Source organism: Oxyura jamaicensis, chromosome 4, assembly GCF_011077185.1.
Source record: "Oxyura jamaicensis isolate SHBP4307 breed ruddy duck chromosome 4, BPBGC_Ojam_1.0, whole genome shotgun sequence".
NCBI lineage: Eukaryota > Metazoa > Chordata > Aves > Anseriformes > Anatidae > Oxyura > Oxyura jamaicensis.
The window spans coordinates 45,087,624-45,107,983 of record NC_048896.1 but is presented as its reverse complement, the minus strand read 5'-3'; the positions used below and the strand labels follow the sequence as shown (position 1 = coordinate 45,107,983).

General features: G+C 40.7%; 1 protein-coding gene across 1 annotated transcript; it reads left to right on the top strand.

Annotated features, from left to right (window-relative positions):
• The first annotated feature begins 1,030 nt into the window (after positions 1-1,030).
• Positions 1,031-20,081, top strand: HADH (hydroxyacyl-CoA dehydrogenase). The gene is made up of 8 exons (XM_035324510.1): positions 1,031-1,221; positions 5,197-5,325; positions 5,722-5,879; positions 9,813-9,939; positions 13,330-13,419; positions 14,839-14,911; positions 18,431-18,547; positions 19,604-20,081. Exons 1-8 carry the CDS (start codon positions 1,078-1,080, stop codon positions 19,720-19,722), a joined length of 957 nt encoding a protein of 318 aa, XP_035180401.1. The 5' UTR covers positions 1,031-1,077; the 3' UTR covers positions 19,723-20,081.
• The last annotated feature ends 279 nt before the right edge of the window (positions 20,082-20,360 follow it).

The window sequence follows — 20,360 nt, the reverse complement described above, 5'->3', positions numbered from 1 at the left end:
TGTAGAGGAGTCAGAGGGCAGAGGTGCTGGGGCCTGAGGGGTGCAAGGAGAGTCAGGAGGCCCTTGAATGTGGAAGGGGAGGGGACGAATGGGCCATAAGTAAAGTATTTGTTGGAGAGAAATGGGTTGGAGCCTTGCCTGGTGTACTTGGAGAGCTCAGCACAGAGGGATGACTGCTCTCTGTGGAAGTTCTGGCTTTTAAACCTGGAGTTATGCTGCAAGTAGTTTGGCAAAGGGCTGTGTTTTAGGGGATGGTGTTAATTACCCACTCGGTCATTTGTATATGCAGGGAATGGTGACTCTGCTTTCTTGGGTGAAGCTGTTCCTAGCAGCCTGCTATTGTTCCTGACTAAAGCCTGACGAGGTTTAATGAGAACATTTTCTGTGCTGCACTTTGTACTCAAAGTGCACAGATACAAAAATACTTCAGCTCTTTTGAAGAAAACAAGTTGCTTAATGGTTACCTCCAGGCTGACTCAAGTGAAACGTGCTACAGTTGCGATGTTGTCAGCTGTTGCTGACTTGATGTGCTGGTCGTTCTGGTTTTGGAGGAATTAGATGGAGAATGATGGCAGGCAGTGTCTGGTAAGGTTTACTCCTTAGTATTTGTGAAGAAAGGGCTAGATCTGGGGGGATTTCTATAGTTCGTGCAGGCTTGAAAACTAAATTTCCATCTAGTTCAGAAGTACACTGATGACACATTGCACAGCACGCCTGATTTTGAGGAAAATAACCTGCTGCGATGCGACCAGTTGGAGGGCAGCACGGTGTCCCCCTGCTGTGAAGGACAGACGCCTAAGACAGCCTCCACACGAAGCCAACCCCTCGCTCCCCGGGCGCTCTAAACGCGCCCGGCCGCGTCTTTATCGGGTTGACCTTGGGGACGCAACGGTGTGACAGCAGCCCTCAAGCGGCCGAGGAGCAAAACCCAGCAAAGGATAGATAACCCCTGCCGGGCGCCTCTCCCTCAGCCGGCCCCGGCTCCCCGGGGCGGAGCGCGGCGCTCGCCCCGCCCGGCCCGGCCCGGCCCGGCCCCACCGCCGAGCGGCCGCAGTCTCCGCGCTGCCCGCCTCCGCCATGGCTTTCGCCACCCGACGCTTCGTGCGAGCCGCCTCCTCCTCGTCCGCCGCCGCCGCCGCCGCCACGGCGGCTGCCAAGAAGCTGATCGTCAAGCATGTCACCGTCATCGGCGGCGGGCTTATGGGCGCCGGCATCGCCCAGGTGAGTGCGGCTGGGGCGGGAGCCGAGCGGGAGCGGGGGCGGTGCCGCCGCCATGACGGGGAGCGGGGCGCGGGGGGGGGGGGGGGGGAAACGCCATGTTGGGGAGCAATGGGGCGCCGTGGTCTCCGCCGTTCCTCGCGTCTCCGCCGTGCGCTGGTTCCCGTGCGCGGGTTTCACTGAGTCCGAGCCTCGTCCGACCTCCTGAGCCTGCCCGAAGAGAGCGAGGGGGAGCGGAGAGAAGGGAAAGGGGTCAATCCCTGCTCGCTGGGGAGGCGCCGCGTGCTGCCTGCCCGCTGCTGGCTTGGTCCCGCCGATTTCCCCTTGGGTGTTCTCTCAGGTCTAGTCATAGAATCACAGAATCATTAGGGTTGCAAAAGGCCTTCGAGATCATTTGGTCCAACTGTCACCTTACAACCAATGTCACCCACTAAACCATGTCCCTAAGCACCACGTCCAACCTTTCCTTGAACACCCCCAGGGACGGTGACTCCACCGCCTCCCTGGGCAACCCGTTCCAGTGCTTGGCTGCTTCTATCAGAGAAATGTCTCCTCATTTCCAACCTGAACCTCCCCTGGTGCAACTTGAGGCCATTCCCTCTCGTCCTATCACTAGTTACCTGTGAGAAGAGGCCGACCCCCAGCTCCCCACACCTTCCTTTCGGGCAGTTGTAGAGAGCAATGAGGTCCCCCCTGAGCCTCCTCTTCTCCAGACCAAACACCCCCAGCTCCCTCAGCCGCTCCTCACAGGACTTGTGCTCCAGGCCCTGCACCAGCTTCGTAGCCCTGCTCTGGACATGCTCCAGGGCCTCAAATCACTTGTCTGAATATACTGCGGTTTGCACTCAAATGATTTAATGCTATGCCTATTTCAGCATGTATTGGTGTTAGAAATAGCATTTATTCTTACACTGGAGGGGCACACAAACATTACCATGTCTGACAGCCTGGTTCCACAAAGTATCCAGACAGGTACGCCTGCAGGAGCTTAGAGCTCTCTCACTCAGCATACAGCACGTAAGGCACACAGGTGACCTCGGGTGGGCAGCACATGTGCATCTTACCCTCAGGACAAGGATTTGGGGCTGCATGTGAAGGGACACATCTGATCTGCTGTGTTAGCAGACTTCTGCAATCTTCAGTTTTATTGTTTCAGAGTAGAAACTGCTGCTGCAACGCTCCAGTTGCTCAACTTTAAAACTTTTCTCTTGTTAAGCCACAGATCTTCAGGTCAGACAGGTAGGCAAGAGGAACTGAGGTTAATGTTCTAAATTATTTAGGATGGTTCTTATGACAGTGTGTGGGCTATTTATAAAACCAGACAGTGTATAATAAATATTTGAAAAATGTAGGGCTAAGAAAGAAGCTTCTTCTATCTTGCCAAGGGAGCGGATCAAGTGACATTATTACCAGTTATTTAAATACCATATAGCAGCTAAAATGAACATTAGACTGTCAGTCATCTATAGAGTTATGGAACGGTTAATATTTAAATAGGACTTATTTTCTCAGTGTTTAATCTCTGGCCTTTGGCTTTCAAATTCATCTTTAACCTGATTGCTTTGTGACTGAACAGTCTTGCCAGTGATTTAAGATTTAGATATTTACTTCATTCACAGACAGAGCTTGTTGTCAAAGGTACCTGGGTACTTTACAAACAGTAACTGGAGCATCCAGCGTCCTCCAGGTTGGCACTGCTTTCCCCACGTGGAAACCAGCAGGAGCTGGAGTACACAAACAGCAACGCTCCTTTTTATTGACTTAATGGATGACCTTCTCATAAGTGAAGATTTTTCATGTTCTTGGCAAATTTCTAGCAGGAGGCATACAGGGGCTGGTTTTTTTTTTGTTTTTTGTTTTTGTTTTTTAAGGAATAAGCTAGTTGTTTATTAACTTGTCTGGTAGCAAACACTTTTCCGCAGCTTGATACTAGAATTTGAGATTTCCACTGAAGGAATCTTCAAATAACAACTTTGAAGAAAGCTGTTCACATGCTTGAGGAGCAAGCACGCTATGCAGATGTTATAATTCTGTAGAGTAAGTGACTTAATATGCATATTCTGATAGATTGCATGTTTTAGGGAGAAGTTTATCAAAAGAAACGTGTGGTATTTGGCAGTAACAGGAGTTGTAGTGTTCTACCACTGTTAAGAACCGAGGATTGTTTTGCTGGCCATCTGCCTCCGATTTATCAATCCAGAATTATCCCAAAGCAGAGATGATTACGACAGAGCAAGGTCTTCTCTGCACCCCAGTAGTAAAGATTTTCCTCCTGCTTTGAACACTTAAGAAATCATCTTTCTTTTTTCTCATACTGTCAGGAGAAGCTAACCAGTGTATGGCTGAAAGCCAGGAGATTACCATTTCTCATTCTGCCACATGAACAGCATGTCAGTGTGAGAGAAGCATTAACTGACTCCCCAGCACTGTTGTGTTTCATATGTAATATTCATAAAGATACTGGATAGAGGAGTCTGTGATAGTGTGTTTGAATTGCAAGGAGACGATGTGGTTTCTTGCCACTTTTCTTCTTTCCTGTAAACGTACGTATGTTAAGAATGAACTGGAAAAAGGGAGATCTTAATTTTTCTATGATTCTTTGCCAACTGCTCAGTGATGTTCTGGTATAATTGTAAATGGATAATCACTGAAGCATGTCATATGAATGTGCTTGGTAATTATTTTTTTTTTTCTGAAGAGTAGAGGATCTTGCTTTGCCGTTGCAAATGATAGCAGCAGATAAAGTACTAGAAATGGAAGTCCAATCTTAATTTAAAAATTTCATATGATACAATTGATTTTATGAAATGGCCATAATGAAAATAATAACAAAAATGGATGAAGAAATGTCCACCTGCAGGCTGACACCTTGTAAATGCTACAGCGCTTCTGTCTAGAACCAGTCTGGTGTTTCTTTATTTGCTGGATTAGTGAGGAAGCTCGAATGAGAATAGTGCCACTCTTTTCTTCAGGAGGTCTGTGTTTTTCATGTCAGCTAGCTTTGCTGGAGTAGGTAGGTCTTGTGGGCACAGGAGGTTCTTCAAACTCCAGGTGTGAGTTAGATGTAAAGTGAAAGTTTGCAGAAGGTAAAGCCCCTAAGGTGTCACTCCTCCCCTCCCCCCCAGCCCCCCCCAAAAGTGGAAACATGTTTCAACATCTGTTATTTTCTGCAGTTATAATATAACAACTTTGTTCAGGAGTTCTGAAAATGAAGATAGACTGTTGCTAGCTAACAAGAGAAATGTAAATTAATGAATAGCAAAGTAACAGATAATGGAAAGCTGATTTTTAATAGGCTCTTGCGGTGTAAGAAAGTGATGCTATATGTTTGAATATAACTACCAACCACCAAGACAACTCAATAGTGCTGTCTGTATCTGAGCCAGTGTTTGTACCGAATATGTAGGAAGGAGAGTTTGCTACCAGTTTGGGTCTGCACAGAGCCCTGCTGGGGCAAATGCCTCATTTCTGCTCCCAGTTCCACAGTCACATTCCTGTTGTTCCAGGGACACGCTTGTGGTCAAACAGCAGAGTTGTGTTACGTTACACCCCGGGAACACAGGGCCAGCCATCCCTTACGGCACCTGTTCACCCTGCCAGCATTCCACTTTTGGTCTCCACAGCTCTTTTGGCTTAGAAGATCCAAGGCTCACAGCTAAGCCACTTCCTCTTTTCAAGACAGATGTTCTTTCACTTGTCAAAGCTGCAGAATCCAGCTGCCTCCAAGTGCAATTCTGCAGACAGCTCGGGGAAAAAAGGGATTTCTCTTTCCTTTTCTCTCAAGTTGAGTCCTTTCTCCCTTCTCCTCCACCCCAAATATTTGAACATTTTAATGATTCTTTTTTTCTAGTAAAGTGCATAATTCTTGATTCTAGGTCCTTTAGCTCTCTTTTGCATAATTCTGGTCAATTGTCTGCCCCAACCCACATCAGTCTGGTTATTTAGGATCTTGATGTTGAATCTTATTTTAACTTTCAGATTGCAGCAGCCAGTGGTCACACGGTGGTGTTGGTAGACCAGTCAGATGAAATTCTCAAGAAGTCTACAAATGGAATTGAAGAGAGTTTGAAGAGAGTGACAAAGAAGAAGTTTGCGGATAAGCCTGAGGTTGGCATCTTTTTATTTGTACCGTTAGGAGAACTTAGGATAATAAAATTCCCATACTGGAATTCTGATGTTGTTTTGCAGTTACGCTTTACAGAGCATACTAATATACTGGCTTAAAAAATAGATTTTTTATCAGTACAATGAAGAGCTTAGATTTTCTTCTTGTGATTCAGGGAGGCTGAAAGATGGATGTCTTCCCTGGTTTATGTTCCTTCAGTCTCTAGAGAAAGATTTAAATAGCTTGGTGACTTTTTGAAACAAATGTTAAATGCAAAATGGTGCCAAATAATTAATCCTGAGCTCTGGAGGGGGGCTCAAAAATACGTTACAGCACATATGTGGGTTTTCATGTAAAAATAAATGAAATAATTGTTGCAAATTCTTATGATGTTTCAGGCTGGTGCAGAATTTATTGAGAAGACCTTAAAGAACCTTACAACAAGCACAGATGCAGTAGCAGTGGTCCACAGCACAGATCTGGTGATAGAAGCCATTGTGGAGAACCAGGAAATTAAAAATGAACTCTTCAAGAGGCTGGATAAATTCGCTCCAGAGTATGTGTATTTCTTCTCTTTAATTTTGAAACTTGCACCTTTACTTTTTTTTTTTTTTTTTTTCTTGCACCATTAATTCTGCATTTTCTTAGCTGTTTTTCATAAAAACAGGAGGTTTTCTCCTTAGACTTACTCCAGACTGTCACATGGTATGGATACTTGTTCTGCCAGGTACATGTGTTACAAACACATTCAGGTCCATTCATCTGCTTTATTTACTTGTTGCATTGCATTATTTGATGTGCTTCATGGTATGATTAGACAAGAGATTAGACAAGATTGTCCATCTACTCAACAAGTTCAAAGCCTCCCTTTTCCAAGTCAAATCTAAATGCAAATGTGCAGCTGTAGAATAAGCTTATCCTGGTACAGATCGGGTATGGTTAACATGCATTCCCATAGTTAAATAGGGAATAGGAATGACAAAATATTTGGTTTCAGTGTGCCTAGCACAAACAACTTTTCAGAAGTTTCAGCTTCTAAGCTGCAAGTCATAGTCAGCTTAAGCAAGATAAGCTTGTATATTGCAAGATTTTGGAAACAGATCATTGTCAGTTATGTTTGAGGTAGCAGTTCTTACCACACACTCAGTTACTTACAGTCTGTGGAACTTGCCTTGACCTATATTTGATAACTGTTCAAAGTTACTGTTCAATTATATCCAAAACTCAAAATGCTGTTAAGCTGAGCATGCGGTCTCAGGAGCCTGATCCTTGTAATGGATGACTCAGAATCACAAGACCTTGACCGCTCACAGATTGAACTTCTAGCTAGTACAGCTGAATCTGGGGGTATTGGCTAAGAGGTATTCCAGATTGTTTAACTAAGAACTAAGCAGGCTGCAGCTTGAATGTAATGTCAAGGGAGGAAAGATGTTATCATTAATTGACCTCAGCCTGGGGAGGTTTTTAGGCTGCCTCTTATGGTTAGTGTTCAGAATTGCCTGGCATTTCTGAGAACGATAAATGATCTCAAGAGGCATTGCACTGAGGACATGGTAACTTGCTGTTAGCCCTAGTTTCACAGGCAAAGAAAAGTAAGTAGCTGCCTTTGGCAATTGCCAGGATACCTCATCATGGTTAGGTTATCCTAATTTTGTGAAAACAGACCACCGGTTGCCTGAGTCTTTCTCTGTTTTTAACAGAGAAAGCTGATGAGCAAACTAGAGTGTACAAAATGGCAAACCATCTAGAATCAGCCAGCAAGGAAAACTAAGCACTTGGAAAAGGCACAAGGAAAAGTAGGGACTTGGAGCCTCATGTAATACTACATGAATTTGGAACACTTGAGGCTGCTTTTACTAAGACTGAGTGGTTCATACATATAGCTGCCTCAAAACAACAAGTTTTACATTACAGAGCGTTAAAGGTAGGGGTAGGTAAAGGTCCAGGTACGCTCCTTCATGCTGCCTAAAGCATGACTCTGCAGGGTTGGAAAAAATGACATTAGACAAGAAGCCTTCCTTTTTAAGAGGAGAATTGGGAATGATGATAAACATACAGATGTATAGGTTGAAGAAGATCTGTAAATGGAGGGGGATGAGAAAGCTGTTCCTTAATGAGACAAATTTTGGGTGGAGAGCAAATTTCTCTTAAGTTTTCAGAGAAAATGCAATGAACAAGGAGAGGTTGGCAGCCCCAGAGGGCACTGAGAACTTGGGGTATTCCTCACCTGGGTAACTGAGCAGGTGAAACAGTGAGGGCTATTGCTTGGTCTTAGGACATCAGTCAGAACGCATCCTGTTTTTTGTTCTTAGCAGTGCTTTGCAGAAGTGCAAAGTGTAGTATATATGTAACACACCTCCAGGTGTGTTATACTTACCTCTCTCATATAGTAGTTGTTACTATGTTATATAGTTATCATCTTCAGAATGGGTGATGAAGCATTGCTACGCACTTCTGAGTCTGTTTTCCTTTTCCTATGTTGAATCAGTCCTTGTGCTCCTGTTTTGAAAAAGGTCAGGCTCTGCATTTTTCATGATCTTTGGGGCATTTAAACAAAAAGGCACTTTCCAAAAAGGATGATAATGATGTCAAAAGAATTTTGGAGTGTCTGCTTTCCTAAGAGCTCTCGCCTTCTATTAGTCTCTGGCTGGTGGGAATGCCTATCAACATCTCTTGGTTTAGGATCTATCTTTAGTAACTGAAACCCAGTGGGGAACAGGCCAGTGTTTTGGGACAGTTCAGGGTGTTCAGAAGCAGTGTGTTATAGAAGCTTTATAAAAGAGGTTTTCTTCGATGTTCACTGTTTAAAAAGCTGGACTGTAAAAGTCAGTCTTACCGAAACAGTGTGTTTCTGTTGTTTGACTTTGCTTTTAATTTCTTCCTATGACCCACTAGATGGCACCAAGTGAAAGCACACTGATGGCTGGAAAATCATCATTAGGGCTTCACTCCTATCGCTGCTTTTAAAAGCCTTCAGACTTTGCTGTCACCTGAAACATAAATAATGTTTATTTATTTATGCTGTTCATGTTTCAGGTGACAGCTATGTCACAGAGGCATGTCAATTCTATTTTAAACTCAGTTTAAATCAATTGGTTGGTCAGAGCAGAAAGTGTAAATAAAACGCCCTTGTACACAGCATAAATGCAATGCCTTTTTTTTTTTTTTTTTTTTTTTTTACCAAAGCTTTACATTGTGAGAGTTTATTGGATTTACCTGCAGAAGTGATGCTGGAGTAAAATCTCTTGCTCTAAGACCATTATTCTGTGAGATGTAATTGTTGCTGTTTTACACGTGGGCTCACAAATCTTTTTTTTTTTAATGAATATTTGAATTATTTCTATACAGTGACAGATTTTTAGGGAAGATAAGTGTCCTTTGGATTCAGTGACCTTGCAAGGTCATAACTATGAAGTGTGAAATACTATTTTTAGTACCCTGTTAAAGAACAATGTAAGGCCCAATTTATGGTGGGGGGAAAACAAAAGAACATTTATAAGAAATATAAGCAGGAATTCTCAGGATAATTTGTTTCCTTCTCCTTAACATATTTACAAAACTGAGAAAACATAAAAAAAATTGAAATTGATGTGGTTTTTTGTTTGTGTTTTTTTTTTCCTGTAATGTTTTCTTCTAATAAGATGTCCCCATGACATGTAACTTCTGAAAGATCTGTTTGGAAGCTCAATTACATCTTAGTGAAATATAAGCAAAATACCAATCTAGATTAATATTTGACAAGTCCAGTAGGATAACTTCTTGAAAGGTAGATTGATACAGTCCAGAATGGAAGGTATGGTTTCAATTCTAATTTAGTTTTTGATTTTGTGGTTTGAAGAAAAAGTCATTTAAGTTTTCTGTGTGATGTCAGTATGGCAGGGCTGTTGAGGCTCTGAGATGTCTCTGAAAAAAATCATTACAAATTGGAATTAGTAAATGTGTTCTATGTCTCTGACAAGGTCTTCGAACGATGCCTTGAAAATTGTGTGATTTTGTGTAACCTTTGCAGTGTCCCTTCTTCTTTTTCTCATCACCTCTTTGCTCTGGTACAAAGTGTACTTCCCGTGTCTGCCATCGATCATCATAGAAAAAATACTTTTTTTTTTGAGCTCCAAAATACATACTTGATATGTCACAATTGGGTTTCCATAGATGTGTAAAAAAAAATTCCATTTGATTTTCAGGATTGCTGAAGGAATTACTTGGAATAGATTTGGGGCTGTAACAAAAATGTTCTGCTTAGAGAATCTTTCTTCTTTGACCTGATACAGTATTCAACATGCATTCTCGGGAGTCAGAAACTCACACAGCTCTTCCTCTGGTTATTCCATCATTGCTTTATTTATACCTCAGTAAAAGGAAGGTGATAATCCGCAGGGATATTTCTAAGAGTTCTGTGGATGGCTAGCCAGTGGATGTCTATTTTTGCGTGGTGCACCAATCTCCTACTGTCAGAAAGATAGTACAGTCCATATGTTTCTTTTGCCAGGCATACAATATTTGCAAGCAACACCTCATCCTTGCAGATCACGCAGTTGGCTAACTCCACCACCAGGCAGGACCGATTCGGTGGCCTCCATTTCTTCAATCCTGTGCCGATGATGAAGCTCGTGGAGGTAAGAGTCTTACAACATCTTAATAATAACTACTTAGTAATAACAGCAGTGTGGTTGTTATCATTGAGAATTCAGTCTGATGAAAGGGTCGATCTGAGTTTGCATCTCCTCTGATGCAGAACGAGCTACCTCTGGTGATGAGGGGGTGGTGCAGTCCATCGAGCAGCAGGTTGACCATAGAGGTAATTCTTGCCTCCAGGCTCCAAAGTTCTCTGGTGAGCTGCCAGCAGACGTGCCCTTTATAGTGATTGTTTCAGTCCCGCAGGCTAGCTGATTAATACGAACTATTGGCAGCTTAAACAAAATCATCCAATGACTGACAGAGGAATTTGATTATTAACATTGTGGGCTTGATAGGAAGCAATGTGCAAGTGAACTCGTACTGCCTTGTGACTTTTGAGACACAAAGTAAGTCATGTTTATTCAGTCTTCCAGATGATTTTTCTGGAAGAGTTGAAGTTGCATGTCTTAACGTTAACATTAGAGGTCCTTAAAGGTTGGAAAATATGTAAAGAGTAGCCTTTACTAATGCTTCTGAAGTTTTTCTAAGTATACTCTACTTGGCTACATCTTGCACCTTCTAATAATATTGAAATGCAGAGCAGAATAAGAAATAATCTGATATAAGGGTCTGAGTCTCCAAAGTAAAGACGTCATTGCCGTACAACTGCCAGGGCTTTCTTCCTATACCTGTTCTCCTCCTGCTCCCCCCCAGAAAAAAAGAAAAAAAGAAAAAGGGCACCTTAAGATGCCTGTGCAATGGAACAGGAGATGAGCTAAACTACAAAAGAATGTGCATGTCTGGAGAGTTGTTACAGCTAATCTTGATTGTCTAGAACTTACAAGATCTTAAGTGAAAATGAACGTTGCATCTTGGCCAGCCTGCCACAAAATTTCATGTACTTCATGCACTTAAATGCTGTAAATCTTTTTCCTTTGTCCCACAAGTGATTAATTCTAGTATTATTTTGGTGACAAACACTTTGAATAAGTTGTGCCTTGCTTTGGAACTCCTGAATTTGGCTTAATTACACAGTTTCGCTTGTTTCACATTAAGATACATACCATGCACTTCCTTGCTCCGTGTCTTTGACTGTATCCCCCCCCAAAAAAAATGTTTGAACCTTTTAGCTGAAATGGACAAATGTGATTCAGAGTACAGTCATCTGACAAGGACTCAAACACTTGCAAATTCCCTTTCCCTAATTTCTGTACCCACGTGATTTTTTTTAGTTCAATATCACATCCTATGTATTGTGATTAAATGGTCTGGGGAAATGTAAGGAGGAAAGGGAGAAATTTTAGAGGTGGTGTCAGAGATAACAGAAATCTTAGCATAGTTCCTTAGGCTGACACAGGCTTTATTGGTTTCTGTAGTAAGAACTAATTTATTTGTGAGGTTGAAATGTTCTGTGCCTTGTCTCAAGCCTAAAACAAATGATAGACTTTATATATCTGAACTAACTTCTGTGAGGTTTGAAAAATACTGAAGATACCTATCAGTATTAGTAAAAAAGACAAAACAGAGCAACCCCTTTATGACTGCTGTGGTCAACATTGTAATTGGTGTTTTTTCACCTGACTTACAAATGTCCTTGCCCAAAGTCACTCCACTTGATGAGCAGTATTTGAAATTCTTTAGAACACAAAAGCTGTGCTTATTATTAATGTTGTGGTTTAACCGGGCCGGCAGCTAAACACCACACGGCCGTTCGCTCACCCTCCCCCCTCCCTCTCTGGGATGGGGGAGAGAAATGGGAAAGTGAAGCCTGTGGGTTGAGATAAAGACAGTTTATTAAGATAGGAAATAATAGTAATAATAATAATAATAATGTGTACAAAGCAAGTGATGCACAATGCAATTACCACCCGCTGACCGATGCCCAGCCCAACCCCGAGCAGCCGGCCCCCCACCCCGGCTAGCCACCCCTATACATTGTTTAGCATGCCGTCAGATGGTATGGAATACCCCTTTGGCCAGTTTGGGTCAGCTGTCCTGGGTCTGTCCCCTCCCAGCTCCTGCTGCACCCCCAGCCTGCCCGCTGGCAGGACAGAGCGAGAAGCTGAAAAGTCCTTGGCTTAGTGTAAGCAGTGCTCTGCAGCAATTAAAACATCAGCATGTTATCAGCACTCTTCTCATCCTAATCCAAAACATAGCACCCTACCAGCTACTAGGAGGAAAAATAACTCTGTTCTAACTGAAACCAGGACAATTAATTAATAAATAAATACACTTTTTAAGGGTTTGCTTTTGTTTCAGATCTACTGCTCTAAATCAGGACTGGCATTGAAGAACACCGTATAACATCTTCTATGTAAAACAGTTGTTTCAGTTTGAAATAATGGGGTAAAAAAAACAAGGGAATTGCCCTAACTGTAAAAGATATTACTGAAATTGCCAGTCATCTGTCATGGAAGCTGTCCTCCATACCTGTCACAACTCTCCAGTAACTTTAAATCTTATCTGCGATTTCCGTAGGTTGTTGATCCCATGCTCAGAAGAGCATAGCTATGAGGGGACTTCTTTCTCTAGTAATTCAAAAGACTGGTGATAGTGTTTAAAAATTCTCAAGTGTGTACTAAAAACTTGTTCTTGAAACTGTCACTGTCTTACATAAATATCTTGGATATTTTTGTCTAATAACAAAGTTAAAAAACTATTCTTTTTTCTGAAAAAAGAAAAGACTTCTCCTCAGTCCTAACAGTGGTTTTTTTTTTTTTTTTGAGTGTGTGTGTTTTGGCATCATCATCAGTTATTAGGATGTCTGGGGCATGGACATCTGAGCGACTTAAAATTGTATGAATAAAGAGGTCAGCATTAACTGCTTACACGCAGCAGCTTTCAGTTACCACACATGAAGGCTAGCTTCAACACAAATCTTGCAACCAGTTCAGCTTCTGCAAGTCATTCTGTGTATGGTGGGGGGTAGGTCGCTAATAAAGAACAAATATAGTGTAATAAATAACATACTGCATCCCAACTCCAGTGAAGTCTAGAAAATACTACATGTGACAAAAGAAAAAGACTCATTTGTGAAGAAAATCAACATGTGAATATACTAAAAAGCTAAGAGGCTGTTGCATATCTGAAAGATTTTAAATTTTCCTTAGAATTACGTATCTGTGTCATGTTTACATTGGTCACAGAATAGATGTTTCATCCTTTATATCAGGTTTACTATGGTTTATTAATTTTATAATACGGTTTTCTAGAGAGAATAGATTTCTGTGTTTGTTATATGTATCTCTACTGTTTTTTTTTTTCTTTTTTATTTTCAAAACAAATGTCATGAATTTCTGTAAGTGTTCTGAACTTTGGTTTAATCATCGCTGTTTTGGGAAATTCTGCTCAGAAATGTGCTTATCTCTCCCTTCCTTCCTGTTTCACAGGTCATCAAGACTCCAATGACTAGCCAAAAGACTTTTGAGTCACTTATGGATTTCAGTAAAGCGGTAGGAAAAAGTCCTGTCAGTTGTAAGGTGAGTACATTTTGGATTGTACAACGTCCAGAAAACTTGTTTTCCTTGAAAACTTAATTTTAAGAAAGTGGTTTTGAGGAGGTTATAAGAGCATTTCAGGAATTTCCAGACTTTTTCTTTTCCAGATTCACTTCCATATTAAAAACATTTTGACAAAGAAAATGCCCATATTTGTCACAAATTCCTCAAAGTATAGGGACTCTAGACATCTTCTGAAAAGCAGCAAAACTTACATGTGTCAGAGCATACCCCTCTGTTTTTCCTTTTCCAGTCCTGGGCTGGAAAGCTTACACAGGAGCTTGTCTTTAGCTGTGTTAGAGGCAAGACTGCTACCTCTGGTACCGTGAAGCTGTTAAATGCATCCTCCATGGTTTGTGCTCATCACAAGATTTTCTTAAGACTGCAGTAACTACACCCATATTAATCTTCATTGCTTTGCAGTTTTTTTTTTGTTTGTTTGTTTTTTTCTCCAGAGAAACACCCCGTGTCCTAAGCACACTTTTTCCAAATCCATTAAGCTGTGGTCTGGGAAGCTTTGTGCAAGCTATTGCCTAAAGTTTCACAACCCCCAGGAGACATTTGGTCATAAAAAGAAGGGCCTGTGATCTGGTAGTTACCAGTAATTCAGCATCTGAATGCTGCACTCAGATTTTGGCTGTGCTGCTACATTGCTGTGTGGCCTTAACTGACTTCTTTTTCCTGTTTCTGTCACAGTTCTCCAGGGTGGAATGTGGCAAATATATGATTCAATATTGTTTATAAATTAGCTTGGGTAGAGGGTTAATGCAGGAATAATGGTCAGTCTCCATGTTTGATTTTTTTTTCTTGTTCCTGTTTGCAGAAGAAATTGCAATTGTTTGCTTGAAATTTTCTGGTTTAAATACTGAGATGAAATTGAATGAATCAATAGAGATCTGAAACAGTTGTAGTAATATTTGAAATAATACTTTATTTGAAAGCTCTTTCTATTTTCTTTGTATTTTTGACATTGATTAAAGCTTGGTTTAGCAGTGAGCAGTGGGGGCGAAGTAGAATGTTGAGCCAGGAATTCCAGTAGTGAACAACACACACACGGAAAAACTCTTTGTATCCTTCAGGAAATTGTGTCAGCAGAATTTTGCTAAAGAAAAAGCATTTACCGATGGACCACATTACATCGTTTTAAGATTAATGAGTTGGACTTGTAGTAGTCTTAATTGCTCTCAATCATGATGAATGTTTATGTGCCATGCCTGGTTTGTGAAACTCATCTTTTGTGTTTGAATAGCAATCAGATGAAAAGTACAATTCAGCGCACACCAGAAGTTGATGATTCAATAAGTGTCTTCATCCACTTATTTAATTTATGTATCATCTGAGTGTAGTAGTTGTAAATATTTATTTAGAATCCCTTTTTGTTTCTTTTGTTAATTTTCATAGGATACTCCTGGGTTTATTGTAAACCGTCTCTTGGTGCCATATATGATGGAAGCTGTTCGACTTTTTGAGAGAGGTACTTGCTGGGTTATTGACTTCAGCGGATGCTGACATACTGTGCTGCTAAGTATTACATCCATTCAGAAAGGTGTTGTCATTCCCTTAAAACTTTCACACCTTAAAGGCTGGAAGTGGGTAGTGCACATCAGGCATGAACCAGTCTGAGTAGCTGGAAAGAGCTTGTCTTCCCTTTGAAATGCCAGGGTATGCAGAGTCAGAAGTCACTGATTACCTGGGTGGGAAATTCCTGGTGGTGGAAAATGTTTCTGGTTTGGAAAGGTGAGTGTAGTACCATTGTAAAAATAGCCTCTGCCAGCTGATCAGGATCCCTCTTCTCTGCAGCCCAAGAGTCCGTTATGAAAATGCCTGAAAATCCCATCGTGGAGGACCATTAGGGAAGTTCTCCTGAGGTTCCATACGCTGGGCTTGTGAAATAAAACACCAATTTTCAGGTAGAATAAGCTACAGTACTCAGTATCATACTACAGTACTGGCATACAAGTGATTTGGGCTCAACCTTTGCTCTGTAAAACCTCCTGCTCCTCTTCCAAGTCCTTTTTAAAACATACCTTCCTTAGGACCTTCCATCTTAGTTTTGGTCTTTTTGACGTTGATGTTGAGGGCAGGTGGAAGTAATCAGGAGTTCCTAAAGAACCATACAATTTTGAAAGCATTGATAATTGTTTTGAAAAGGAAACAAGCCAATAACGTGAGTGGTTAAACAGGAAATTTTGAGTATAATTGCTTTTATTTCAAGCATTCTGCTAGTAGCTGCATGCTACTTAAGAATGTCATTTGAAACATTTTGTTTTTGAAAACACCACTTTTTACAGATGAAAGCATCGCGTTACCAGGATTCCACCAAATATGCTTTAAATATTAAAAATCTGTTTTATAGCACATAGAAGGGATGGTTTGATCTCCAGAAACAAATATAAACCAACACTGCTTGTTTTATCTATCAACAAATGTACCTAATTACATCTCAAACAGAGAAAAGAGCAGATTTTAGTGACTTGAAAAACAAAGGCTTGAATGCAAAGGGACGTTATTCTTTTAAAATTCACAGTTTTAAATAGTGTATGGGTGTTGTGTGTAAAAGGGGTGCCTTTGGTGAGTGACGTCTGTCATTATATATATTTCAGGAGATGAGAGAACTTTTAATTAAATGTAGAAGAAAACAGTCACTGAGATTATATGTTAAAATTGAGGGCTCTCTGCCTAGGAAAAACAGTATTTTGATTTCATCTTTATTTTGTTTGTATTTTGTTCAACAGTATGATATTTCCAAACTTCTGAAAGTCCATTTATGAATTTTAACTGAAGACATTGATGTAAAAACCTGATTAATATTTTGAAAAGCCTGATGGTTGTCTTCTGATTCATACTTTTTATTGAATCATATTAAATTTTTATCACGTCTTTCGCATTAATTCTTAGAGTAGACGCTTGAACCAGATTGTCAGCCACAGTAGTAAGGAATTTGGGTCTCTTCCCTGGCAACCACAAGCACTGAAATACCAGTTTATTGGTCAGTCCTCCAGTCTTTACTTACACAAAGCCTCTGTGGATTAAGTGGGTAAGGACTTCCATAGCCAAAGTACCAGTAGTATATCAACAGTAATTTAAACAGAGGCACGTTGGAAATATTAGCATATGATGGTCTGTATTGCCCATTCTATGCTGTCAGGTAGCAAAGTGCCAATTCTGACAAAGTGGATTGAATCTGTCGATAGGAAAGGTAAGTACACCTGCATCAGCTTCAAATGAGTTGAAGGCTTATGTGTATTTGAATCTGGGGAACATACCTTGGAAATAAGTAAGGCTAATTTTCCCAGCTGCTCAAAAATAAAAGAAGTTTTTAAAAAATTAAAAAAAAAAAAAAAAAGGAAAAAAAGAGTTGTTAGCTTTAAAGAACAAAAAGAGATACATGACATGAGCCAGCAGCGTGCACTTGCAGCCCAGAAGGCCAGCTGTAGATGCCCCATCCCTGGAGGTGTTCAAGCCCAGGCTGAATGGGGCCCTGGGCAACCTGGTCTGGTGGGAGGTGTTCTTGCCTATGGCTGGGACTAGACTAAGTAAGGGATTTATTTGAGGTCCTTTCTGACCCAAGCCATTCCATAATATAAAAAAATTATTACCTGTGGATGTGGCAGTAAGGGACATCATTTAGTGATGGGACTTGGTAGGTGAGTTTGGTGATTGGACTTGATGATCTCTTAAGGGTCTTTTCCAACCTAAATGATTCTATTATTTCATACAAGACTATTATTCAATTGTTGCCTTTATGGGAAATTGCTGAAAAATCATTTCTAAGATTGTCTTATTTCGAGTGCATAAATTGCATTGGCTATGATCCTCTTATATTCTGGATAGCCTGAATTGAGCATGGAGCATGCTTAAAAAAAAACCAACAGGTAGTTGTTAACTTCATTTTTTTTTTTTTATAATAATCTGCAAAGAAGTACACTGCCTTTATCAAAATATGTGGTAAAAATAAGCAGTAAAGGTGCATCTGCTTTCATGACAGTATGAAATAGACATTCACAGCGAAAGAACAAGGCAAAGATTAACTGTGACAATTCCAGTGCTGGATTCTTATTTTTATAGGCACAGACTGAAGTAGAAGTTACGAATCATTTTGATTTTCTTTAATAATCTTGGAAATCAATAATTTTACTACACCTGCGCAGTCTCTTCAGGTCATTCCTCTCTGCCATCTCTGATAGCTGTTGGCTATTCTCTGGTGAAAGTTGTTGAAATTAAGCATGTGAATCAGCTGCTACCACTCCCCCCCCATTCCTGCCTTGCCCATCTGCTGGCTATCACTGACTCCTGCAGCAGGAGGAACAGGTGGGAATTTGCACCTCCAGGTGCAAAAGGCTGGCATCTCAACAGAAAACGGCATTCGCTAAAGCGTGAACTGATACATCATGATGGAGTATACTGCCTGTCAGCTTACTTGGCTGTATCCCTGACCTCAGGAGCTGCTGTCAAAAGTAGTTGTTGTGTCCTGTATTAGACCTTGCCTTCTGACTGCATTAGAGGAAGGGCAGCTCTGTCCTGTGCCTGATCCCAAAGGTGTTGCTGATACCACAAAATTGAAATTGAGCTCTCTCCTTACTTAGAACATTCAGCTGCCTCTAAAAGAAGCTCTTGATTCTTCGTGACTGATTCTTCCTCTAGTCTTTCTGTTAGATTGAGCATAGTAGCTGTGGTTCCATCAAAAACATGGTAATCTATATTGAAATGCAAGAGGAAGATGAGAAAATGGAAAGCAGGCCTGCAGGTTTTTGTTTGTTTGTTTGTTTTTGATTGTTTTGTTTGTTTTTTTTTGTGTGTGTGAGGGATTCAACTTTATATTCCAGCATGTATTTTTGTGTATGCTGACTCCAGGTTTTGTGGTTCTGAAACGTGCAGAGATTTTTGTGAAGAGCTGCACCAGTGTGAAATAACACCCTGTTAATTATTTATAAGTGGTGCCAAGCAGATGCAGAATCTTCTCTGTTCATCAAACTGTCAATCTTTTCTCTAGGAGATGCATCAAAGGAAGATATTGATGTTGCTATGAAGCTCGGGGCTGGCTATCCCATGGGTCCATTTGAACTCCTGGACTATGTTGGGTTGGATACCAGTAAATACATTATAGATGGTACTGCATGCTTATTTTCTTTTTCTTTTTTGCCCTTTTTAGATAAATTGTAGATGAATGTTGTAAGGAAAATCTGACTCCTAATTAGCTTAAACTGCATGTTTATGGCACAGGTCTTTTAACTGTAGAGGAGAAAGGAATGAGAACGCAGCTCAGCGTGCTGTCTGAGCGCAGCATTTGTACTGTATGCTTGCACCCAATCTTATTGATGGGGACTTAACAGTGGTTGTTGTGCTTACTGCATCAAGTTCCTGTGGAAAATATTAATAATGTCAATGGGACTTTGTATAATTAAAAAAAGAGTCAGTGGGAAGAGTAATGGAGGTAACATATTCTTATAAAAGGCAACAAAAGTTGAGACTCCCTACTGTTTTTTTGCCTGACTTGTTTTCATCCTCAGTTAATAGGGAACCAGTAAATAGTTTAAAAGATGCAGGTGTCCCATCTCCCTTTCACCTTAGTCACTAAGTGGGTTAATATAAGTATGATAGCCAGAGGAGATGCAATTGATGACAGCTTGTTGATGGTGGTTGTCTTGTTTTGAATGAGCAGCATAAATTCTCTAGGCAGAATATCACTTTCAAAACCAGATCTTCAGTGAAGTCACTTCTGCTTTTAGCCAGAGCTGTTGGGTAGTGCTACTTTGTTCTAGCTGACCGTGTCTTTCACAGGTAGAAGTGAACCTTGGAAGTTCTTTCTACTTAAATTCTCTTCAGTCTAGTCTTTCTTTTATTTCCTTGTACTTAACCTTTTGTTTTCTACTGTTTTAAAAGCTCTCCTTAAGTTTTTTTAGGTATTAATAATCATCAGTTATGAAGATCAAGGTATTATAAGGTGTTCTGAGCAAACCACTCCTATGGAGTAACTGCTAGACTTGCATATAACTGACAAATGGCCTGTGCTTTGTGAAGGGTGTACCGAAGGGTCTTGGAGAATCTAGAATAAGTTTCAAACCTTCTTCAGTTTGCTAAGCTCTTAATATTTGTCTAAAGAGATACAGATCTTCACATAGAAACAGGAATATTTTTCATTCATCCACTTCTTTTCTCCCACCAGGATGGCATGCGCTAGAGCCCAACAATCCTCTTTTTGCACCCAGCCCACTTTTGGATAAACTGGTGGAAGAGAAGAAGCTGGGTAAGAAGACTGGAGAAGGATTTTACAAATACAAATGAACTCCAAACCTCGAGAGTTGTTAAACTATCTTTGTATTCAGCATTGCCAAACTACAGGTGAATTCTGTTTAAACCTTCCCAAGGATGGCACAAGCTGCGTTTAGAACATAAGCCACCTCTGAAGAGTGATTGCACTAGTTAACTATTTCTCTGCTGAAAGCTTGATTTGGTAGATTATTTTTTTCTTGTAATTCTGAAAGCTTTATATGTACAGTGCCTTCATGCAGACATTGATTTTTCAGGTGCAAGACAAAATGACAAGTGAATTTATGTATTCAAAGACATTATATTAATGGGAAAAATTCCAAAAAATAACCACACTTTGTTAAAAATAAAATTTTCAACAATTCTTTATTGAATGCTGTGGCTTGCAGTTGATGTACTTGGTTGTAGCCCACTGGGTGGCAGTCTCTTTTCACTCTGGCGGTGCAATGGTGGAAAGGCAGCAAGTTGTTTTGTTAGGGTTTTCCTTAAGTGCAGCGCTAATCTGTAGGTATAAACAGTGCCTTGAACAGTCTTTTTGAATGTCGTATCATTTAAAATAATAATCCTGCAGTGGCAGGCTGTCACTTGCACAAAATGGTCCCAATGCCAACATTTAAAATCAGAACTCATGATTCATGTTGGGATTTTCTAGC

Bases quoted from the DNA above. Each gene is read 5' to 3' on its own strand.
- HADH (XM_035324510.1), top strand. From the start codon at position 1,078: ATGGCTTTCGCCACCCGACGCTTCGTGCGAGCCGCCTCCTCCTCGTCC. The intron at 5,880-9,812 runs GTATGTGTATTT...TTCTTTTGCCAG, and splicing joins CTGGATAAATTCGCTCCAGA to GCATACAATATTTGCAAGCA. The intron at 14,912-18,430 runs GTACTTGCTGGG...TCTTTTCTCTAG, and splicing joins TGTTCGACTTTTTGAGAGAG to GAGATGCATCAAAGGAAGAT.